Source organism: Drosophila sulfurigaster, chromosome 2R (assembly GCF_023558435.1).
Source record: "Drosophila sulfurigaster albostrigata strain 15112-1811.04 chromosome 2R, ASM2355843v2, whole genome shotgun sequence".
NCBI classification, from domain to species: Eukaryota; Metazoa; Arthropoda; class Insecta; order Diptera; family Drosophilidae; genus Drosophila; species Drosophila sulfurigaster.
This window is the reverse complement of record NC_084882.1, coordinates 34,642,422-34,663,823: the sequence shown is the minus strand read 5'-3', so window position 1 is coordinate 34,663,823 and position 21,402 is coordinate 34,642,422. Positions and strand designations below refer to the sequence as shown.

Here is a 21,402-nt window from a genome sequence, read left to right as displayed (position 1 = left end):
ATCAGCACAACAATTATTTGCTGTTCACACAATCGCATGCGGCTCACAAACAGTTACACACAAACTTGTACAGTCGCACACACAATAATCACACACTCTGTATACGTATACGTAATATTTTGCTCATTGGTTTCGACCCCCATAAAAGTATGCTATGTTTATTAATGTTTCACATTTACTTGTGCCAATTGTCACATGTGTCTAATCCTCTGTATCCTCCTTTGCCAATTTTCTGTGCCACCCCCGCCCGCAGGCATCTTTTTATCGGTGCTGATATTCCTTTCGGTTGCCGGCAACATCCTCGTCTGTCTGGCCATCTACACGGAGCGCAGCCTGCGACGCATTGGCAATCTGTTTCTGGCCTCATTAGCGATTGCGGATCTCTTTGTGGCCTCACTGGTGATGACATTCGCGGGCGTCAACGATTTGCTCGGTAAGTATCACGTATCATACTTAACGCTTTCCCCTTTTCTCCCTCCCTACCCAGTTTCATCGCTCAGTCAATATTATGGAAATTTGCAATTGAAATTGTCGCGCATACAATGTATGTAAAATGCTGCAGGCTGTCGCGCAAACAAACGACTCGACAACATGCAAAAAACGACAACGACATCGAACAAAAAAAAAAAAAAAAGAAGAGTATGTAACGGAGCTCTACTGGCTAATGGAATCAGTTTCAGTAAAGGGAGAAGTTGAGAAGTGGTTGGGTTGGGTTTGGGTTTGTGTGAGCCCATTTCAAATGACTGGCAGCGCTTAAAGCGGGGATCTTGTGTGGCTTTGTACAATGCCTTTTAAAGTGTCAGCTGCACTGCCTTTCTGCCTGAGTGCTCAGCCTCAGCTACAGCAGCTTCACTAGCATTGTCGTCCTTGCATGTCCTCGTTACTCGATGTCTCTATGTGTGTGTGTTTGTGGTAGGTGCAAGTGCAGCAAGGAATTTCCATTTTATGCGACGTCTGAGCCGCAGTTGTTGCTGCTTTTAGCTAATATACAGTACAACAGGCAAAACCTCAGCTGCCACTCGAGTGGCAATCCTTTGCATCGTCTCTCAGTCTCTCTCTCTCTCGTTGACGTTGACAAAGTTATGCCAAAGCAATTCAGGGCTTCGATTCAAGCGAATGCTGTTGAAAGAAGAGTGAGAGCCGGAGAGCGAAATTAAAGCAAAGTCGTAAGTAAATAAATGACAAATTAGGAGAAGACACGCTTCGCAGACTTGTGCTTATGCTGAGCACATGTTATTGGCGCTGAGAAGCATGCAGCTGACATGAATGCGTGTTCAGCGAGTGCTCAATGAGAGGGCAAAACACAAACACAAATACTGAGAAATGGTAGAGGAAGTCGAAGAGAAAGAGAGAGAGAGTGTGAGTACTGATGCGTTACCTCAGCAACAGAACATCAGAGATACATGTAGCTGTAGCTGTATGTCTGCCGTGTTTTGTGCGTGAAAATAATAAACGACTTTGCCACTTCAAGATGGAACCAGAACCAAACGTTGCAAATAAAGCAAAAATGAGGAAGACTGACTTCGACTTGGCTCTGTTGCCTCGTAAGCGGAAAGTGTGAAAAAATAAATAAAAATGCTTCGCTGGCGTTGGGGAGTGTGTGGAAAACAAACAAGCTGCCGAGTGCCAGCTGAGGCGCCTCCGGGCCATACATATGTGAATTGAGAGTTGCTTCAGCCAAATTATTTTCGACAAAGTGCCAGAAACCTGGCTGCTTGGCTGCTTATGTGTAGGTGGCAGTAAAACAACATTTGGCACGCTTCAAGGCAAGCAAATCAGCAAATAAATATACAAACTCCAGCATATTTATACAAAATTCAGATGAGACGATGGGCAGTTGTGTGGAGCTTTGGAGTTGCCAACAGCTGTGCCATCTCACTAAATACACATGGAATATGGCCATAAGCCATGCGTATTTATGCTCATAAGCATGTTTCTCTCTTAGACTTGCATTGCGAATTATTTAGCATATTTGTTTGTGCCTTCTCTTGTGAGAAGCCCTCTCGACTTGACTGGCTGCCAAGCCAAGTGCCTACTCAGGTGCTGTCTATCTCATCTCTAAGCCATACACAAATCACACTAAAAGCAATCCATTGTCATCTTCTCGCACTAGCTCAAAAGGTATTTTCAATGCCAACTGCTTTGTTACAAAATTCTAAAAATATATCCCCAACAACGTGTAAATGTTTCTGTGGGAGTCGAGCATTCGAATTTCAGTACTTCGAGTGTTTCAAATTGACTTACAAAACATTTGCAGTGCGAAATCATTTGTGGCAACATTGTGTTTATTGTTTAGTCAGCTTCAATATCTACAGACTCCACTGGGAGCATTTACAATTTCTAGCACGTCATAATGATGTACAACAATTTGAACTGGCAATTTAAATCAATTACTTTTTGACAGATTTCGAATATTGGCAAAACTTTTACAGAGAAAATGTCTGCAGATTTCTTTGCTTGGTGCATATCATTTTACGTTTGATGTTCAAATTAAAGGCAACGTTTTTCACAGTTCGATGAGGAAAAATCACTGATAAATCGACAAGCAGAGACTGATGTCTTTTGTAGACTATCTGTTGAAGGACATTGTGAAACCTTTTTGCTGATGATGCGCCACATCCTGTGCACTAAAGAGCTATATCCTGTGACACGCCTCGGCTGACAGGCATAAAAGCCCGAAATAAGCAAGATATATGCGTGCCATCAAATAGCACGAAATCAGCTGTGGCAACACACAAAATGCTTTGTATGAGATCTGATATGAAATTTATCATTTCACCACATTTATGCATACATATTTCCGTGCGTTGGCGATTTCTTTCCCGAGTATTCAGAGCTCGAACCCATGACCGGATGTCCGGCTTGGTCCAGCTGGGACTCTGGGCTCTTTCGATGGCATGTGCTTCGCATGCTTCCTTTTTACCATAATTGCAATGCACTTATAAAATTGCCATAAAAAAAGGGATCGTTTAATTCTTGGCGAAACGCAAATCAAATGTAAATAAATAACAGATGAACCGTAGCACTTCTGACTGCAAAATGGAAACCTTCCAGCAAAAGTGTGGACAGTAACAGAGAGTGGGTAAAGTGGAGACAGGACACAGAGGAAACGGAAATTAATTTATGAAATCATTTAAACTCAATTTGCAATATGAATAAGTAAAAACACATCAGACTGTTGTCGTGCACATAATATCAACGACTAGGAGATACTATAATAAAAAGATTAAGTACTCAAATCGAAGTGGTATGGAAGTTAAATATTTAAATGAAATCACTAAGAAAGCTGCAGTCAATTATGCTGAGCTGTGGGATATCCTCTACACATTTCCAATAAGCAGCGCGGTATTATTCTTAAAATATACTAAATTAATTTACTGAGAAAATAATAAATGGTACCGAAAGCTATATTTGGTATATCGTTTACTATTACATCTACAATTTTCAATAACAGCAAAACAATGCGGTATTAAAATATACCACATTAATATACCGAAAAAATACTAAATAGTATATTTGGTATATTTTATACTATTATAACTGCCATTATTAATAATAGCAACACAATGGGAAAAATACTTAAATATACCTAAGGCTATATTTGGTATATCGATATACTAAGGCACTTAAAATATACCATAAAGCAGACAATATTGCAGATTATCAATAAAGTTATTTATTTTAAATATACCATAAAATACGGAGTATATCATATTGTCAAATATAGTGCTTATCAGAGCTTTAAGAATAACTTAATCAGCAGCCATTGTTTTTCTTGTCATATAAAAAGACTTCCTCTTTACTGCCAAAGAAAGAGTCACAAGAGTTGAGCATACCCTTTTGAATAATGTATTGACTAAGTGGTATTAAAACTCACATTCGCAAATTGCTTGCCTCTGTTGCTGTCGCTGCTCCAGTTGTTGTTGTTGTTGTTGATGTGAATGTTGCTGCTGTTACAGTTACAGTCATCGTTGAGAAAATTAAGAATTTCACTCTGGCCCTCGTCGGCCGCAACATGGCAATTTCCGCAGCAACTCGTGCTCGCAAGCACTTACATACATGGTACACACACACACACATATAACAAATACAAAAGCAAAAGCAAACTTATGCGAACGAAGTTATTTAACAATTTTAACAAGCAATCAGTCAGACAGTTAGTCAATCATTTGGTCAATAAATCCAGCAATCAATCGAATCAATCAATAGTTGCTGTTACTTACTTACTTACTTACTTACGTACTCCTCATTCAATTTTCGCAGGTTATTGGATCTTTGGTGCAGAGTTTTGTGATACTTGGGTGGCCTTTGATGTCATGTGCTCGACGGCATCTATTTTGAATCTGTGCGCCATATCAATGGACCGTTACATACACATCAAGGATCCGCTCAGGTGAGTGCCACATAAACAAAATGATGATGATGATGATGATGATGTAGATGACACTGTCACATGCATGAATTATACAATTTATCAATATGCACGCCAGCAGCTGCCTGTCATCACAGCGTCTCTCATACATGAATTTATAGATATTAATTGTGCATCGACTCCTCCTCCTCCTCTTGCTAGTTGCCCGCCTGCTGCGCTGTATTGATTTTAGCAAACTCCTAACTACAATCTATAGAGGAGATGCCCTCATCTACCTCTCCATCTCTCTCTCTCTCTCAAAACAGCTCTCATTGCTTGTCTGTCAGCAAGTGAGTGGAAATATTATTGATGCGACATTGACGGGGCCAATGAAAGCTCCGATTAAATATCGATTTATTAAAAACAGACTCCTCTCATGCATATCCACCCATGCGACGCGTTGTCATGCCCGTCACGTTTCTCATTGCCTCCAAGTTTCCAGCTTCTGCTTTAGCTTCGGCTTGTTTATGGCGCCGTTTCTCATTAATCGCTGCACATAATTGTTTCATTAGTAACAGATTTATTGGGCATTAACGACTTTTTCTTCGCCTTTTTTTCACCTTTTCCACCGCGTTCTTTATCGCCTCAACTCAACTTGACTTGACTTCATTTTTGCTGTATTAAAGTTTGCTAAGCACTTTTGCTGCATCACCAGGCGGTCCACCAACAAATATAGCAAAAGTATGGTTCACTTTTTCTCGGTATTTTCCATCAACTAAAGTATATTCAGCCAGTCATCGCAGCTGACAAACGTTGCTAGTTTCACATAAAGTTTTATTGCTTATGAATGGTTAGATCTATTGTGCTATGAGTACTCACACTTTGCTTTCAACTGATTGAAATGTCACTCGGTGCTGCAATAAAGAGCAGTTGGTAAAAAAAGACGTGATATATAAAGAAAGAAATTCTAGCTTTATATATTTCAATGTCGTATGTTCAATGAACTCAGAGAGTGAGCAGTAAAAGTAGTCAGGAAAGAAATAAATTTATCATCTTATGATGTTTTTCTAGTTACTTACTTCGCAGAGAAATAACAACTAAATATGTTTTATAAATACATATTTGAGTATTCTTTAATTTTAAGGAATATATTAAGTTTAGATTTTCTTTTGCAACTTTTTATCCTTTCTCGATTTTATACAAAAAATAAATACAGATAATTGTGGTAGTTTTCGTTTTGTCTCGTTTTTTGTTCCTTATTTCTGGCACTCTTTTTCCTAGTTTCTACACCATTTCACACACTTCTATATCCTTTTTTTGTTGCTCTCGCTTCATCACTTGACATAATGTTGCCGCCTCTAAGTTTAAACGAATGCCAGTTGCTTTCGGCTTAAACAGTTTAAACTAAAACGTTCAACAAGCAGGTGTTTATGTGTGTGTATGTGTTTGGCAAACACAATGAATCTACACCCTGCTGTTGCTGCTGGTCATCTGACTGCTCCATGTATCTGTCTGGCTATGACACAATATCTGGTTCTCTGACTGCTGCCTGCATTTAGCCAGTGTTTGCTTGCTTTGTGGCAGGCAAAAGGCCTGTCTTCGTCCTCTGCTGCCAAGCACTTGGCACAATGTCTGTCTGAACTAGTGTCTTTATAGCTGTCTGTACGAAATTGATTGTCAAAGTAAGTGAAATGTCCAAGGGAAGATATCACAAAGTAGATACAACTTTATCAGCGTTTTGTTTGTGCCTCACTGTGGCGCACACACACACACACACAAACACACTCGTGCAGTAAACAATTGTGTGTTAATTAAATTTTTCGACAATACCGCAAAAACCGCAAAACGAGAAACCAACGAAAATTCGGCAGAAGAAACAAACAAACAAACAAGCCGAAATATCACGTATACGCCGCTTGGGCGAAAGTCAAACGAAAATTTATGACATGTCAGCGACAACAGCGGCGGACCGAAAAAATACACAAAAAGCCAAACAGAAGAGGGGCGTAAGTGTGTTTGTGTGTTGCTTGGCACTGTTAAAAATGACGCTGGCCAAGTTGCTGACAGCCAAAGACAAAGTCTGTAACAAAGTCTGCACCACAAACGAAATTAATGTGGCCCAACGACTGCCACAGGCAGCGGGTCAAAAGGGGGCGACAGAGTAGTGGAGGGGAGGGAGATGAACAAAAGGGCTGCTGTCAACATATGGCAACGAGACACTTATGGCCGCGACCTTCCCCGCTGGCCGTCAATCTCATCCAAAGAGCCATAATAAATCCTTTGATGCTATTTTCAGCATAAGCCAAAAGTAGAAAAATATTTTCTCTTTGCGTTCTCTCTCCCACACACACACATCTTTCGCTTTCTCTCTTTCCCCATCACTCTCTGCCTCTCGGTTGCGCTATCAGTCAGCGCCATTTGCTGCTCCACCTGCAGCTGCTGCTGGCCCTTGGCAAAAGCTTATTCGTTTATGAAAAATGTAACACGACATTTGTATTGAAGTGGCATTCTGACTAAGGCGATTGAGAGTGTGTGAGTGCGAGACTTAGTGTGAGTGTTTATATACCATAAATCAGTCTGTTGTGTTTTATTTATTTTTAACACTTTGTGCAGGTGTTAAATTCAAAGAATGAGAAAACTTTTGCTGACAGCTTCAAATGCTCTGACACTGTGTGGCCACTTTTAATGAAGCCATCAAAAGTTTATTACATTAACCGAGCAGTTTTTGGCAGGTAAACGAAATTAACTCATTAAGCCATAATCAGACAGTTGAATATAAGTATTTCTTCTTTTTTTGTGGCCGCTTGTCGTTAATGTTAATGGAAAGCGAAAGCGAAGCAAAGCATTTGCCTACATTTTGGCGTAAAATTTGCATTTGACCTTGCGGGTCAATTTGCCGCACATTCAAATTGAATTTGGCCACTGTGCTGGCTGCCGGTTGCTGACTGCTGAGTGGTGGCACCTGTGGCCACTGCCGAAGACAGCCGACTCCTCGAGTCCATTACAGCGCGGCTTGAGTGTGTCTGCGGCAACTACTTCAAACGTCGCCTCACCACACTCCACTTTGATTATGCTCGTTTTATACCCGCTACGCATAGGGTAGAAAGGTATTGTAATTTCTTGGTATATTTGGCAATGTATGGTATATTTTGCAATCAATATACTAAATATAACATTCGGTATATTTTCAATATTTTTGGTATATTAATTTTGTCTGTATATCGGATTTTGAATGTAGAATTATACAAATATACCAAAGATACCATTTAGTATATTTTTAGTAACTTTGCGATGTCTTAATATGGTCTGTACATTGCATTTTAAATGTAGCATTATACAAATATACTAAAGATACCATTCAGTATATTTTTAGTATTTTTGCGATGTATTAATATGGTCTGTATATTGAATTTTGAATGTAGCATTATACTAATATTCCAAAGTTAACATTCAGTATATTTTTAGTATTTTTGCGATGTCTTAATATGGTCTGTATATCGAATTTTAAATGTAGCATCATACAAATATACCAAAGATAACTTTCAGTATATTTTCAGTATTTTTTCGGTATATTTATTTTTTCTGTATATAGTATTTTTAATGTAGTACTTCATTAATATATGTCTGTATATAGTATTTTTAATGCAGTACTACATTAATATACCAAAGATAACATTCAGTGTATTTTTAGTATATTTTGGTATATTAATTTGGTATATTTTAATAGGTAGCGGGTATTTCAAGGTTGATCACATTCGACTGTTGCTTCCTTACTTATTTCTCTCGCCGCTGCCTGTAAAATTGGGTCGAGGTCTGGGTCTGGCATTTGGTCTGGGACTGGGATTGAATCCGTCTCGCGCTCAGCAGTAGCTGAAGGAGAAGGAGACGGTGGCGACGCTGCTCTTTATGCAAATCTGATTTATTTGCATGTCAAAGTGGAGAGCGGCAGGCAACTGGCAGTTTTTCTAGCCGCTGCCCCCAATGTGTCAAAGTTCACGCGCGCCTTCCTTGTCTCATTAGTATATGCCACCTTCTTCCACTCTCTCTCTGCTCTGAGCTCGACTCGGCTCGGCAGCTGTGACATTTTTGTGTATTTTCTTTAGCGTCTTAGAATAATTGCAAGCATTTAATTTAATTGCGCTTGGCAAGATTTGCGCGCCGTCGACAAAAATTGAAAGCAAAAATGAAAATAGAAATAAAATTTGAAATGAAAAGCGCGTGAAAATCTAATTAGAAACAGGCGCTGACAAAGTTAAAATGATGACGGTATTAATAAAAAATTGTTTAACGCGATAAAGTTAAAGCCAGCTCCAGCCTGGAGCCAGTTCTCCCTCCCTCTCCGCCTTCTCCTCCTCCTCTGCATTGTTCCTATCATCAGCATCATCATCATCAGAGTCATCGTAACTGTCAGGATCAGAGCATATGAGTGCATACTCCTGCCTCGTATCATGCATAAAATTCACTTTAAACTGCAATAAAAAAAGTGATGCAAACTTTTATGACAAACAACAGAGCTGGAGTGTGACATAGCTAGAGTGTGAGAGAGAGAAAGAGAGAGAGAGAGAGCGACAGCACACTTAAGCAGCAAACAACAAAGAGAATGGGTCATAGGGGAATGTTTTGTAATTGTGTTGCTTTTGCGTTTCTCGTTTCATCGTTGTGTCATCTGCCTGCAACACACTTGACAATAACAACAACAATGGCGGCATGTGTTTGCAACATTTGAGAGCAGAGCAAAACGCTCATAAAAACTCATAAAACTTCAGATGCCACAAGGCAAACAACAAGAAAAACAAAATAAACGCAAACTATGCAGATGTCCTCACACAGAGCTGCGTGTCATTCTGTAATTTCTTGAGTGCGTGTAGCAACAACACACACATACACTCACATACACACACACACACACACACACACACACACACACACACACACACACACACACACACACACACACACACACACACACACACACACACACACACACACACACACACACACACACACACACACACACACACACACACACACACACACACACACACACACACACACACACACACACACACACACACACACACACACACACACACACACACACACACACACACACACACACACACACACACACACACACACACACACACACACACACACACACACACACACACACACACACACACACACACACACACACACACACACACACACACACACACACACACACACACACACACACACACATTGTGCGAGATTTTCCAAAACCGGTCGCGTTTTGAAGTCGCTCCTTTGATCGCTCTGTTCGCTAAAATAAGTAGAAAAATCAAAAAAAAAGTGACTACGAGTGAGTTCGAGCTGTGCTCAATCCTTGTGTACTCACGGTCGGTCGGGGCACCTGCTGCTGGACGTCGGAGGCAGCCGTGTCACCAGGAGACGCATTGGCAGAATTGACGGCAGCGAGGGAAATTGTTGTTGGTTCCAGTACAATTGACCACAACTACTGGTAAACAATAACAATCGTACGCCCACGATCAGCTGACGACGAGGGCTGCGCTATCATCAGCTGCTCAGCCAGACTGGGCGTTCTGGCGTTGCCAGTCGGCCAACTAGAAGCCCAGCGCAAAGCTTAAAAGCACAGCGCAAAGCTCAAAAGTGCAAAAATAGCTGCATACTTTCAGGAGCTGCTAATTAACATACGCAATAAGCTCCGCTGAAAGAGTGCAGCTGCAGTGGTGCAGTGCATAGAGGCGCGGACTCTTCAGCGATCCACGGTTCGAATCCACCAAGATCGGAAAAAGTCCAACACTTAATTTATTAAGTGGTCTGGCCGAAAAAGAGTGGGTCGGCGATGCAGCGCACACCACCACCACCACCAGCAGCAGCAGCAGTTAACAGGAGGCCTAAGTTCCCGTGTGGCAGCAGCATAGAAGAAAATGCATGTCATAACCAAACGGGCGACAACAGGAGCAGGAGCGAGGAACCAGCAAGCAGCTCGTCGGCGGCGGTCGTTGTGTTGCCGGATCCCGATATGGCGGCCACACGTATTGTGCCTGTTGCTGGCCCAGCCAGCGAGAAGAGGTCGCTTAAAGACCTGTTGGAGCGCTTGGGCACGGAGCTGGACGGCCTTTCTGAGCAGTTTGCCTCGCAGAGGCACATCAACGAAAAGATGAGGAGCAAGTTGGCAAGAATGCAGAAATTGCATCGAGCCGCAACAGAGCTGTGTAAAGAGGCAAGCGTCACAGTCACCACAGACACAGCCACTGAAGGAGCATTGGATAAAGCGGCCCCAAGAGCAGTCGTGTCAGCGGCAATCGGCATCAAGCCGTCGGCAACACCCAAGAGGCAGAGGGATACCGAGGCGGAGCCGAGGAAGACTCCACCCAAGCGAAATAAAACAGTAACTCACGCCGAGTGGACTACTGTGGAGTCGAAAAGCACGGGGAGGAAGAGGACCACTACCAAGCCACGGCCTGACGCACTGGTGGTCAGTGCAAAAGGAGAGATGAGCTATAGTGACGTGCTTTCTATGGTTACCAGACGGCAGGATGGGAAGCTGCAAAATGTCGCTGATAGCGTGATCACAGCTCGAAGAACTGCCAAGGGAGATCTTCTGTTGGAGCTCGGAGGCTCTGGGCTGGACAGTACTTCCAAACTGAAGGACGCAATCGAGAACGTGCTAGGGATTGCGCAGAGGTGCGCAGCATTACCCAGCGAACTACAATTGCTATTCGTGACTTGGACGAACTCACGCGACAGGAGGAAGTGTTGGCAGCAGTGCATGCGCAAGCGGGCGTCCCTATCGATGTGTGCCAGCTGAAGAGCCTGAGAGCGGGATACGCAGGCACGCAGGTAGCAATTCTTCAGGTGCCACCACTATGGGCTCCAAAAATCCTTGAGTTGGGCAAACTCAAGGTTGGGTGGTCTCGCTGCAGAATTGTGGAGCAAGAGCAGAGGACGAGGTGCTTCAAATGCCTTGAGATCGGGCACATAGCCAGCAGATGCAAGAATCTCATTGACAGGAGTAACTGCTGTATAAGATGTGGAGTACCTGGTCACAAAGTGGCATCGTGCACCAACGCAGCGAATTGCTACATTTGCAGCGCAAATGGAGGCAAACAGCTAAACCACCAGGCTGGTAGTCGCAATTGTCCATTGGCAGCAAAGAGCGCAACGAAAGCACACTCATGCAATTAGTCCAGCTCAACCTAAATCACTGTGCAGCTGCGCATGACCTTCTTCAGCAAGCAGTGCGAGATGATAGCGCTGACGTAGCTATCCTAAGCGAACCGTACAGAGCGGTAACAGGCTCAGTCTGGGCAGCGGATACTACGGGTAAGGCAGCAATCTGGGTGTGCGGCAAATCACCGTTGCAGTTCGGACACGAGCATGCTGCACGTGGATTTGTGCGAGCAAAAATCGGCGGTACATGGGTCTATAGCGTGTATCTGGCCCCAGTCTGTCTCTGGAGGAGTACGGGCGCATTCTGGATGAACTCGCAGCAGATGCTATAGGCCGCTCCCCATTAATTGTCGGCGGCGACTTCAATGCATGGGCAATGGAATGGGGTAGTCCCTGCACAAATGCGAGAGGCTCGATTGTGACGGAAACGTTCCAAATGCTGGATCTAATCCTCTTGAACGAGGGCACGCAACAGACTTTCTGTAGAGCTGGCGTGGGGTCCATAGTCGACCTGACTTATGTGTGCAGCGCGCTGTCGCCTTCGGCACGTTGGCGCTTGAGCGACGGCTACACAGCTAGCGACCACCGTGCTATTCTGTGCGAAGTTGGCGGGCGGCGCCCCAGCAATACAGGTGACCCATCAAGATGGGTTAACTTCAACGCGGATAAGATGGACGTGCTGCGCTTCAGCGCTCGCATCCAGTGTATGGAAGCGGCAGGAAGCGCCGAGCAGATGGCTACGATAGCATTGCATGCGTTAGCGCAAGCATGCAAAGACTCGATGCCCCCCAGAAGATCTTCCACCCACCACCATCTGCCAGTGTACTGGTGGAATGAGGATATCGCCACCGCCAGGCGGGAATGCAACCGCGTGAGAAGATGCTATCAGCGATCGCGAGGCAGACCGTCCTACACATCATGGCAGCGCGAATACAAAGAGAGGCGGAAAGCTCTGAAACATGCCATCAAGGCGAGCAAACGCAAATGCTTCATCGAGCTTTGTGAGACTTTGGAGAGCGACCCATGGGGAAGGCGTACCAACTGGTCACTAAAAGATCTCGGCACACAAAGCGTCTATGCCACCGGATGATGTGATGCACTGCGTTGTCCGTGAGCTGTTTCCGACTACAGCTGGTGAGACGGTGCGAAATCTTGATGTCGCCACATCCAATAACAGCGCGGCAATTGAGTTGGTTACCAGTGCCGAGATAAGTACTATCGCTGGAAGCATGAAGCTGGGAAAGGCGCCTGGGCCGGATGGCATTCCACTGAGAGCTCTTCGGCTCGCCTGTGCTCTGAGGCCGGAAATCTTCGTTGATATGTTCAACAGGTGTCTACAGGAGGCTGTCTTTCCAGATATCTGGAAATCGCAGAGACTGGTTCTGCTCCCTAAACCAGGCAAGAATCCGGGCGAACCTGCTGCATATCGGCCAATCTGCCTCATTGACAATGCGGGAAAAATGCTGGAGAAAATCGTATGCACCCGGCTGGAGCGCGCTATTGCCGCAGGAGGTGACCTATCGCCAAATCAATTTGGCTTTCGCAAGGCCAGATCGACAGTCGACGCAGCGACTAGAGTTGTGGAGATCGCCTCACACGCCATAGCGGGCAGCAGATGGAAGGGAGGAGCCAAGGAGTATTGCTTGATGGTCACGCTGGACATCAAGAATGCCTTTAACTCGGCTCGTTGGGACTGCATTCTCAAGGCTCTGGCAGCGTTCCAAGTGCCGAGATATCTTCTGGAAATCGTGCGTAGCTACCTATCCTGCAGGCGGCTATTGTACGAGACAAGCGCTGGTACAGAGGAGTACGTCGTGACGGCAGGTGTCCCACAAGGCTCGGTCTTGGGCCCTCTTCTGTGGAATGCCATGTATGATGGCATCCTGAGACTAACCCTCCCCCCGGGCACGCACATGGTTGGCTTCGCAGACGACATCGCTGTCCTTGTCGTGAGGAAGGAGCTGATGCAGGCCGAGAGTGTGTGCAACCAAGCAATTGCGACCATCCAGCAGTGGCTTGGCTCAGTTGGGCTGGCACTTGCGCCGCATAAAACTGAAGCCGTGCTGATAAGCAGCAGAAAACATGTAGAGGTAGCGCAAATTTCGGTTGGCTGTACAACTATTTCGTCCAAAAGAGCGATCAAGTATCTGGGAGTTTGGATCGATACAAGGCTCAGCTTTCGAGAGCACCTGGAAGCGACGAGCAATAAAGCTGCAGGCATGAACCGGCTACTGTCAAGGCTCATGGCGAATGTTGGAGGCCCAAAACAATTGCGACGATCGCTAATCGCGGGTGCCATGCGATCCATCGCACTGTTCGCGGCACCAGTATGGGTTCGAGCATTGGACACCAGAAGCTACTGCCAAGGGCTGGAGGCAGCGTCCAGGAAGAGTGCCATCCGCATCATTAGTGGATTCCGCACAATCTCTGAGGACGCAGCGTTCGTCATCGCTGGTGTACCTCCGTTTGTGGAAATGGCCAGAGAGCGAGCTGCTACCTATCGGCAGCTGCGATCCCGGCACCACAGCAACGCCGAAACGCGAACCGTTCGGACAGCAGGACGGCAAGAATGCCTAGAGAGGTGGCAGCGACGTTGGGATATGTCTCCAAAAGGCCGTTGGACGCATCGGCTTATCCCGAACATCGGGGAATGGACCAGCAGGAAGCACGGACAAGTCAACTTCCACTTGACTCAGGTTCTAAGTGGCCATGGATGCTTCAGAAGCTATCTGCACCGATTTGGTCATGAAGCTTCTGGCAACTGCTTTGAGTGTGGAACACTGGAGGATGCTGAGCATACTATCTTCGCCTGCAAGCTATATGGATCACTACGCAACGACTTGGAAAGGGCACTGGGCGTATCGATTGCGGTGGGAAACTTGGTCCCGCTTATGCTGCAATCAGTGGACAACTGGGTTGCGATTTGTGAGTTTGTGTCAACTGTGATGCAGACCCAAAGAAGCATGGAGAGAGCCAGGAGAGAGTCGATGGAATAGGTGGCGCTATGTCTCTTGTGAAGCAATGCTTTACGGCCGTACCACAGGAGATCGCACTGCCCTTTACCCATCATAATTTATTTATATCATGTACCTCGTTATCATATTAACATTAGTAATAGTAGAGCAAAGTCGAAATAAAAAAAAAAAACACACACACACACACACACCTTGAGAAGCAACATTAAATGCAAATGTGTTCGGGCAGTGTTTGACTTGGCTGCTCTAGCAAAAGACGCCCACAATTTCAATTAGCTATTTGGAGGAGGCATGATTGGTTGCCTGGCTGCCAAGTATCGACGACGACACTTGCCAATTGATATGATGATACAGTGGGCGACGACCACTTGAGACGTAGGTGCCAAAAACTAAGTAAATGTTGAGCTTCTTTGCTGCTTTGCTTTTGCTGCAGCTGGGAAATCAATTTGCGTTGCCACATGAAATTGAATTTGTTTGTGAATACAATTACCTAAACTTCCTTTTTCCGTTTGTTTCGCTTTGTTGTTGTTGCTCTTGTCAACTGTATATTTTTGGGTCCACACACACAGAGATTGACTGTGAGTGCTCTGTGGAGTCTTTGTATTGAAATTGAATTATTCTGTTTGATTTCCTGCCCCAAATGTCTGGCCCAGCGGCTGCGGCAGCTTCAACATTTGCACAAGCCAAAATGCTGCGGCATATGGCACACCAACATTCCCCCTTTCCCCCTCTCCTGCTCTCTTTCATTTACTTCTCAGCAATACATGTATGAAATGCCAACAGCCTTAGGTTTGTGCTCTGCTCATTTCCGCCAGTGTAAAAGCAAATTGTGCGTCATGGGCGCACTTCCACTCTCCACTCTTCTCCTGCGTCAATCAACATCGAATCGAAGAGTGCCTCGCAAAAAGCATTGAACATGCTATTTGCATACGTTGCGTATGCGTAATGTGTTGGTTTATATGTGCAGCTAGCTGCTGGCTGCTGCTGCGGTCGGGTTTCGGTTTAGGTCGATTTGCCGCACAGCTTGTTCAGCATGTTCACGAGTGTTTTGGGGTAATTAATGACATGCAGCCTGCAACAGGGATACAGATGCACACCTTTTGCAATCGCTGCCTGGCTGCCATCAACAACACTTGTCTCTGCGCGTAACCCCGCCAAAAATTTGTGTGTTGAACCCCAAAATGCTGGCAGCTTTTGCCCAGCCTGCGGCTGACTCCAACATGCAAAGCCGCAATCACAACATGGCCCATTTTCTTGTTGCTCTATCTCTCTGTCTCTGTCTGTGTTGCCAGTTGTCAGTTGCTGTTGCCATTACCCAACTTGTGTTTTTGCGCTGAGCCTTTGCCTGTCGCTAACCGCAGGGGATAACACACACACACACATACACACAACAGCTACAGCAGCTCCTTTGCCTTCGAATTGATGTGATCCTTACTCTCTCTGTCTGTTCTCTGTCTATTTGCAGATATGGCCGCTGGGTGACACGACGCGTTGCTGTCATTACTATTGCAGCCATTTGGCTGCTGGCGGCATTTGTCTCCTTTGTGCCCATCTCGCTGGGCATTCATCGACCCGACCAGCCGCTCATTTTCGAGGATAATGGCAAAAAGTATCCCACTTGTGCGCTGGATCTAACGCCCACATATGCCGTCGTCTCCAGTTGCATCAGCTTCTACTTTCCCTGCGTCGTCATGATTGGCATCTACTGTCGGTGAGTATGGAATTTCCAATTTGCAAATCCAAATGCATTCACATAAATAAATAACAACGAAAAACCAGCAACAGCAGGCAGAGGAGCACCAACAAAAAAATGCCAGAAAAACAAAAGAAATTCTCTGGCTGAAGTCCAGCAATGCCAAAAGTTTTCACAATTAAAATGCCATGGTCTCGGTTTTTTATAGAGCAGCAATAACTTTGGTAGCACATAAATAAATGAATTCTTCGGCATGGCATAACTTTTCTGTATTTCATTCCAAGATAACTTCAAGCCAAACAAAATGAGCTAGCAATTGAAGTAAAAAGTAAAAGTCGTGAGTTTAGCAAATATTTTAAATAGATTTAAACAAATTTAAAATGAAATTGCATTTCCTGCCATCGAAGTTGAGGCATCTGGCAAAACGATAATGAGATTACATAGCACTTGGCAAACTAAACCTTTTAGAGTAATGATAAAATCTACCTCGATGTGAATTACGCTTGGATTGACAGTCAACCAGAATTTAATTTACTACTAATCCGATAACATCAAAGAGCGTTTTACACATCGTGTGTTCGCTCACTTCTACTTCTTCTTTTGGGTTGTTCAATCGATCTGAATTATGCATGAATTGCCAGTCGAAGAAAATGCGATTAAAGCTGATCAGATAAGTTTCCACTTTACGTATACGTAATTTCCATAGGTTGCGGGCTGTTTATGAATTGGCTGCCACTCGAAAGAGTTTTGTTTGCACAGCAGAAACGAAAACGAGGTCAAAGTCGGATAAAAATATATATCAACAATTTCAATATTTTTATGCGCTCTGCCGGTGTAATAAAATGTAAATAGTAAAATGAAGTAAACACTGACGAAACGCAATGAAAGAATGCCTCAAGGACTTTTGTCGTTGATGGCTCGCAGGCACGAGAGCGTTGCCAATGGGATAACTGCCTGAAGAAGAAGGGCGGGAGAGGGGGGCATGCAGCTTGGCTATCAAATAAGTAGGCAAACAAATAAGCGCACGCATTAGTGTCCAGCTAAGTAATCCCTTAGCACAGCCAAAGGCAGATGGACTGGGCGTGTGTGTGCGGGAGAGAAAAAAAAGGGCTAGACAATACGACCAAGGCTAACATTAACGGCCAAGGCAACAGGATGCCAACAGCAACATCATCATCAACAGAAGCAACAAGAAGGCAAACGGCGATATGGTTTGCTCATCAACATTATAGCCAACGGGCGAGTGGCACGTTGCCATTTTAGCTTAACGAGATTTGCGGCCAATGGGCGAACGCAACAAATGGACACAGGCTGTCGGAGTCAGCCACCTTTCCCCTTTTCCCCTTTTCTCCCTTTGCTTACTATATTACACATGGCTCAGTGTCCAGAGCACAGCTCGTGTGTCTGCTTGCTGTCATTGGAATGTTCTATCAAATTTCGGTTAAATTGCAGAATAAATAGACTTTTATCGTCATAATTTGTGCGCTCGGCCTTGTTATCCTTTTCATGCGGGGCTAAGCTTCAGTTACGAGTACAAGTATATATATATATATAGTTGTCCTGCCAGCGAGTAAACTAGAACGTGAGTTGTCTAATATTAAGCATACGCACTGTGTTCGCACAAGCAGAGCAGAGCAGACATAGTCGGAGATACAGCTGCTTTTCCCTTGGGCAGTCTGTTTAATTGGCATGTCAAGACAAGTAAATAATTATCATATCAGTTACACGACAAGCAGACAGCAGACACACAGACTAAAACAATCAGTTTGCCCCACAATTAGAGGAATAGCAAAACCAATGCTTACGGTAGAGGCTGGCATATTGAGCATGGCTAAGAAACTTGAATGTTTATTGCTTAAAGAGGTTGAAGGTTGCAGGCCAATAAAATGTGTAATGTGAGAAATGCAAGTAAGAAAGCTACATTCAAGGTTACTCGACTTTGAGATACCCGCTTCCTATTTTGATTGAAAGCAAAAGAGTGTGGTATTCATTTTCGAATATACCATATTAATATACCGCAAAATACCAAAATTGTACCTAAGGCAATATTCGGTATATTAATTATACATTTAAAAAATACTATATGGCACAAATTATACCAGCAACTAAAATATACCATATCAATATACCGCAAAAATACTAAAAATATGACAACGTCTATATTTGTTATATTTATATAATACACATATTCGAAATATACTATAAATTGCACAAATATACCAGATTATCAGTCAAACTCATAAAATATACCATATTAATATACCGCAAAAATACTAAAACTATGCCAACGGTTATATTTGGTATATTGATATAGTAATACTTTCAAAATATACCAAAAACATAAAATTACTAAAGAAAACCAAAGGCTTTTATAGTATATTGATACAATACTACATTTAAAAAATATAAAAGTAGACCAAAAAATATACCAGATTGATACCCTATGCTATCCATAGGTATAAACTATGCTAAAAGAACAGAATATGTAGTAAATCTTAAATTACATCTTAAATTTAGTAAATGTCAATCTCTTTTTTTTCTTTTACTCTATTGCAGACTCTATTGTTATGCCCAGAAGCATGTCAAGTCCATCAAGGCGGTGACACGACCGGGCGAGGTGGCCGAAAAGCAACGCTACAAGAGCATACGACGACCCAAGAATCAGCCAAAGAAGTTCAAAGTGCGCAACCTGCATCACAGCTCGCCGTATCACGTCTCAGATCACAAGGCAGCGGTCACAGTGGGCGTCATCATGGGCGTCTTTCTCATATGCTGGGTGCCGTTCTTCTGCGTCAACATTACGGCTGCCTTCTGCAAGACGTGCATCGGTGGTCAGACATTCAAGATACTCACCTGGCTGGGTTACTCGAACTCCGCCTTCAATCCGATCATCTACTCGATTTTCAACAAGGAATTCCGCGATGCATTCAAGCGTATACTGACCATGCGCAATCCGTGGTGTTGTGCCCAGGATGTGGGCAACATACATCCGCGCAATAGTGATCGCTTCATCACGGACTATGCCGCCAAGAATGTGGTTGTGATGAACTCGGGACGTTCCAGCGCCGAGCTCGAGCAGGTGTCTGCGATTTGACCAAAACGCTGCAGCAATGCCAGCGGTTGGCTGCTCTGCGGCTGCTGTTGTCCTGGCAGCGGTCTCAATGTGGATGATGATGACGATGGCGCACTCACCACCCGATATGTTCCATGAGATTCGGTCGCCGCGGCCACAACGACCATCGTGGAGACCATGGAGGCCGCGCAAATGGAAACCGAGCTGGTCTAAAGTCGACGATCAACAACAACAACAACAGCAACAGCAACAACACAAAAATTGGGTTCCTAAACGCAACTGCGAAGCAATCCCAAAGCTTATTCCAGATCCTAATGAAACTGAAACCAAAATAAGAACAAAATGAAAACCTGTAAGTATTATCAGAAGAGCGCATACTAGACAATTAAGCAATCTACTAACTAATGTGTGTATACTTAATACTTAATCATAGCAATAAGTCGAAAACTAAACTAAACTAAAGTAAAGTAAAGAAGGAAAGGAAAACCAAGTCGTGATTAGGTCTAAGATCCACCTCACTGAAGAGCTTCTAAATAGTTAAACTGTTACCACTTATTGTTTCCTTATATGTGTACGACTACCACACTACTATTATCTATGGTCAGGTCAGGGACCGTGCTATCAATTACCGTTAACAAACGGTTGCTCCAAATGGCGACCGAAAAAGAGCTAACGAATTTCTTTGACTTTTCCGCCAAGGAGCAGCTGTTATGATGTTATTATTATTGCAAAGCCAATGACATAATTCACAATTGGACAACAAATACCCAAACACACATACACACACACTGCACACATACACGCGCTCGCTTCGTTTTATTCGCAACAGTAAAAAAATGTAGCATACAACGCGGCGAATTGCGAGAAATGCCAGACAAAAGCATTAGATTTGAATTATTAATGGGAATTTATGGCCATCGAACAAAGTGCTGCACTCTCCACTTCACTCCACTCCACTCCATTCCACACTCGTTAAGCCATTGAGCATACCGACATTGCAGAGTCATAAATCATTCAAATTAATAACCATTTACGGGGCATAACAAGTAAATGTTTTCATTTTAAAGCCACGGATCAAACGACAAACGCAATGCAGATACAGATGCCATGTAACTGAACTGAACTGAGATTTTCGCTGTCTGGTTGGAACAAAAGTTAATGCGAGCGGCTGGCTGTCAGACCGCATCGAAGTCGGCTTAAAATGTTAATTAGGCCTCAACTGTGATTGACAGATGCGCGTGAGATTTCGAGTTCGAGCTGAAAGCCAAGCTTCTTACTGTGTGTGTCTGTTGGGCCACAAGAAAGGTTAACCATTAGCCTTGCCTTTGCCTCCGATTACCGAATGATTTAATGAGGCGCACCTGAAGCGAAGCAAAGCGGATTCAACACCTGCATAAGCAACCAGCTCTCAACCCACTCATCGACTGTCTCTGTCTGTGCCAAGATAATGAACAAGTGCCTCTCCCTCCCTTCTCCCTTCCTTCGCCTGCGGCTAGCTTTCCTTGCTCAACTGAAGTAAAACAAATGTAAACAGTTTGCTTTTCACGCCAAAACAAGTACGACTCTCGCACTCGCTGCGTTCCTTTCTTATCGTCTAATGAAAAATTATGCTGTTAAGCTCGACATTTTGTTTTTGTTTCGCACCGCGGATTCATTTCCATTTCCAAAGGGTTGTTGTGTCTCGAGTCTCATTTTCTTTGCCTTTGCTCTGTTTGTTATTTTTGTGTGTCTCTGACAATCCGCTCAAAATATTCGCAATCAAGCTTAGGTTTATTTTTTTTCCTTCCGTCTTTTGTATTTAATTTTCTTCACTTTTTTTTTGCTGTTGCTGTTTCTGTTTGTTTGTTTGCTTGCGCTGGCTTTGTTTTGGCAATTTATTAAAAGCAGCTGCTGTCGTCATTTTAATTACAATATACTTATTCATACTTGCTCAGTACAACTGGCAAAATGGAATTCAACATTTAGCCACGCCCAGTTCATGCGTTGGCATCGCATCTTGCCTCCTGCCTCTTGGCTCATTTCCTCCTTTCACATCTGGCACGCAATCAATTCCACTTTTGTTTTTCCCTCAGCATGTTGATCGCACGTGCCAACTTTTACCCAAAGTGGGCGAAGAAGTCACCACTGTGTA

At 43.9% G+C, this 21,402-nt stretch overlaps 1 protein-coding gene across 5 annotated transcripts in view; it reads left to right on the top strand.

Moving 5' to 3' along the window:
• LOC133836443 (dopamine receptor 1) overlaps positions 1 to 20,412 on the top strand; it is a 37,515-nt gene extending 17,103 nt beyond the window's left edge. Inside the window, exons 3-6 of one of the 5 annotated variants that reach the window (XM_062266937.1) lie at positions 254 to 433; positions 4,264 to 4,393; positions 15,971 to 16,216; positions 18,755 to 20,412. In XM_062266937.1, coding sequence (XP_062122921.1) covers positions 254 to 433; positions 4,264 to 4,393; positions 15,971 to 16,216; positions 18,755 to 19,292 — 1,094 coding nt within the window. In that variant the 3' untranslated portion in view covers positions 19,293 to 20,412. Of the gene's footprint in view, positions 1 to 253; positions 434 to 3,758; positions 4,157 to 4,263; positions 4,394 to 15,970; positions 16,217 to 16,284; positions 17,661 to 18,754 lie in introns of those variants that run through there. The other 4 variants (XM_062266939.1, XM_062266941.1, XM_062266940.1 and 1 more) reach the window with 4 other exon arrangements.
• The last annotated feature ends 990 nt before the right edge of the window (positions 20,413 to 21,402 follow it).